The sequence below is a fragment of the Propithecus coquereli genome, unplaced genomic scaffold (assembly GCF_000956105.1).
Source record: "Propithecus coquereli isolate 6110/MARCELLA unplaced genomic scaffold, Pcoq_1.0 Scaffold32, whole genome shotgun sequence".
NCBI classification, from domain to species: Eukaryota; Metazoa; Chordata; class Mammalia; order Primates; family Indriidae; genus Propithecus; species Propithecus coquereli.
In genome coordinates this window covers 4,462,499-4,465,960 of record NW_012148841.1, presented here as the reverse complement: position 1 = coordinate 4,465,960, position 3,462 = coordinate 4,462,499, and the positions used below count along the sequence as shown (strand labels likewise).

The following is a 3,462-nucleotide window of genomic DNA, read 5'->3' as shown; positions in this document are numbered from 1 at the left end:
AGAGTGAGACTCTGTCAAAAAAAAAAAAAAAAAAAACTTAGAATGCACAGTTATAAGTGCTTCCTTAGGTGTAAGCAAGGTACAGTGTGATAATAAGCATAAGAGATGCCCAAATAAAACCCCATGAGAGTTTATTAAAAGAGACTTTCTTGCTCTCAGTGTCATTAGGGAAGTAACAAGGACTTGGCCTTCGCTGGAATCAGTAGCATTTAGACTTGCAGAAATGGGGTGCCAGGGCACACCAGGTGGTCAGGAAGGCCCATTCCTCCTCTGCCTGTTGAAATCCTCATCCTTTGAGGCCCATCTCGCCCAGCCAGAGGGACTTCAGCTTCCCCTGTGCACCCACCACAATGCTCTGGTCTTCCCCCAGCAACTTGCATGTGTCCATCCCAGTTAGTTGTGTACTTGTGTGCTCTATGTGCCTGCCCCTCACTCTACCTCCCCTGTGGCACTAGATTGCAACACATGGACAGCACGTAAGAGTCTCTTAGAGTTTTTCTCATAATTGAAAACTCAGTTGAGAACCTCATCCTTGTATATACAATGTAGGTCATTGGTATGGTATTTGTCCACAGATAGCAGTAGGCTGTGAGCATCTTGTGTGTAGAGGTGATGTTCCCAGTACAAGGCACATATGTGTTCTCTAAATATTTGCAGAGGAAATCTACCCAGAAGAACAGCTAACATCTGTGTTATGTATTCTAAGTTACAAAGCACTTTCACATTCGTGCTAAGAAGCACCAGAATATGGTAGCAAGACGATGGAATGTCAAATCAAAGACCTTGAGCCATATTCTGGCTCTGTCACTCTCTCTGACCTTGAACAACTCACCTAACCCCACTGAGCCTCAATTTCTCAACCATACGATGGTAGGAATAAGTCCAGTACGATCGTTCATAGGTATAATAATGTAATAGCGGGTGCTCAAGAAATAGTATCTGTCATCATTATGGTGTCTATTTGAGCCAGACTGTCCCACAAAAAGCATTAGGAATTAGGGCTCTCAAAAAGTAATGTTTAAAATCTATTCAAACCAAATCTAGGAAAATCTCTATGCTAATTAGAGATTTTTGTTTTCTCCCCACACCCTCAATTGACTACCCCCACCCCAACCATGAGGCAGCGACTCTTGCTAATAACAAATAAAAATTCCCTGTCCTATCTTAGAGCAGGAAGACAATTCTATCTACTGAGTGGCATGAGGAGACCTCGAGCTACACATGGCCCTGGCATAACTTGAACTCTGCACAATTCATTATTGCCCCCATCTTTAAATGCCAGAGTCTTTTGTCCTGACCGGATTGTTTGTGTGGTTTGGTGTGTGTGATGGGGGTCAGTGTGGGTGTGTGTGTGATGTATATAGTCTGTGTGGTGTGAGGTGTATGTGATGTGTGTGTACTGTGTGGAGTGGATGCATGTGTTTATGTGTGGTATGTGGTGTGGGGGTGTGTGTGTATATTGTATGTGTGTGATGTATGAGTATGTGTGTGGTGATATGTGTGTAGTATATATGCGTGTGTATGTATGCGTAGTATATAATGTGTGTGTATATTGTGTATGTGGTATGTAGTGTATGTGTATGGTGTGTGGTATTTGTGTAGCATGTATGCATGTGTGTGTGGTATGTGGTGTGTATGTTGGGGGATGTGGGGTATGTATTGTGTGTGGGGTGTGGGGGTGTGGGATGTATGTGATATGTGTGTGTGGTGTATGTGTGTGGTATATGAGTATGTGTGGTACAGGTATGTGGTTTGAGGTGTGGGGTATGTTGGGCTTGGAATAGCACTGGGAATGTGATATACATGAAGCCCTTCTGCAAAGCCACCATATAAGGATCAAGTATTCCTGAATTCACTAGAAAATCCTTACATGACATGTAAACATACAAAACCTTATGTTTAAATCATACCACATCTCAACACAATGGTATTTAATGTACTCTCTATCTCCAGTCCGAGCTACAAAGTCCTTGGACAGCTTCCCGACACTGATGTATACATTGATATAGACGCATATGAGGAGGTAGGACTTTTTAATCATTTTAAAAGGTCGTGAGCATGTGATTTGATTGGCTACGTACTATGTTTACCCAGGACAAAAAGTAGGGGTAAAGGGAGGGAAGTATAGTGGTCAAAGTGAGAAGTCTGAGCTCCAATTGACTGTCTGGATTCAATTTTATAGTTTTTACTATGCATTAACTACTCAATTTCCTAATATTTATTTTTCTTCATTTTTAATGGGGATAAATATGTATTGTTGGAATTAAAGTATTTATTTGCAAAACACTGAAACCAACTGTATGTGCATGGTTTTGTTCTGATGTGTTTATGATAAAATACTAACTTTAACCACGTAAAATACAGGTGGTGGGACTGTGGAATTCTCCCACTTCGTTTTAATGGTTAAAATTATGTCTTCAAATTTTCTTGATTTTGAATGTTCTTTTCTTCTGTGGAATCTCAAAGACTTCTACAAAATCTTTAAAACAAGTTTTGTCTGTTTTGCTTTATGCTTGGGAAGAAATTCTCAGACTCACAATAAGGTATTAGGGAATGAGGAAATTAGACTCACTATAAGGTATAGGTGTTAGACTTGCTATTTTTTCCTCATTCCAAAGAATTACCTGCTGGATTACTTATTTCCAAACTGCATCCTAGAGTTCCACGAGGCTTCTCAGTGAAGAATTCACTATGTCCATTCGGCTCTTTCCTGCATTCTGTGAATCAAACCAATGTAAACCTCTGTTCACTTGTTTTCTCTGCTTCTCACAGTCTGGGCAGCAGCCTTCCCTCTCCTATCTATTTTCTTTTGTCTTTTTGAATATTTTTCAGTTTCTTCTTCTTTGTGTTTAATGGTAAAAATAAAGACGGACTTGTGAAAGAAATGGGAAGATGTGCATTTTTAAAAGCTCTCCTCACAGAACTCTTCCTTCCAGAGCATGAGTAGATAGAGTGGTACCATTTTACCTAAACTAAACCCCGAAAGAGGGCCCTTTGCAACTTCTGTGTTAATTTTTAAGTTGAAGGAGGGAGGCAATTGTCATTTTTGATTCTGAAATATTTCCATGCGTTAAAGTCACTAATATTTTACTCCTCAGGTGAAAGAAATTCCTGGAATAAAAATATTCCAAATAAATGCCCCAATTTACTATGCAAATAGCGACTTGTATAGCAATGCATTAAAAAGAAAGGTGAGTCACTAGAAATCGAGTGATTATTTCTGAGAAGGGGACTTGTGGGCTGTCAGGATTGTGAGAGTCACTTAGCTGTCTCAGTATTTTATACTATTTCATTCTTTTTCTCTCTCTCATCTCTATCTCTTTTTTAAATTGTGGGAAAATGTACATGACATAAAATGTACCACTTTAAACATTTTCACGTGTATAATACAATGAGTGACATTAAGTACATTCACATTGTTTTGTAACCATCACCACTGTTCATTCTCTCCTATCACATGTA

At 39.5% G+C, this 3,462-nt stretch overlaps 1 protein-coding gene across 1 annotated transcript in view; it reads left to right on the top strand.

Moving 5' to 3' along the window:
• Positions 1-3,462, top strand: part of SLC26A5 (solute carrier family 26 (anion exchanger), member 5) — a 77,974-nt gene that overhangs the window by 71,156 nt on the left and 3,356 nt on the right. The window contains exons 12-13 of the mRNA XM_012650295.1: positions 1,954-2,023; positions 3,099-3,191. Of these exons, the coding sequence (XP_012505749.1) occupies positions 1,954-2,023; positions 3,099-3,191 (163 nt within the window). The remainder of the gene's footprint in view (positions 1-1,953; positions 2,024-3,098; positions 3,192-3,462) is intronic.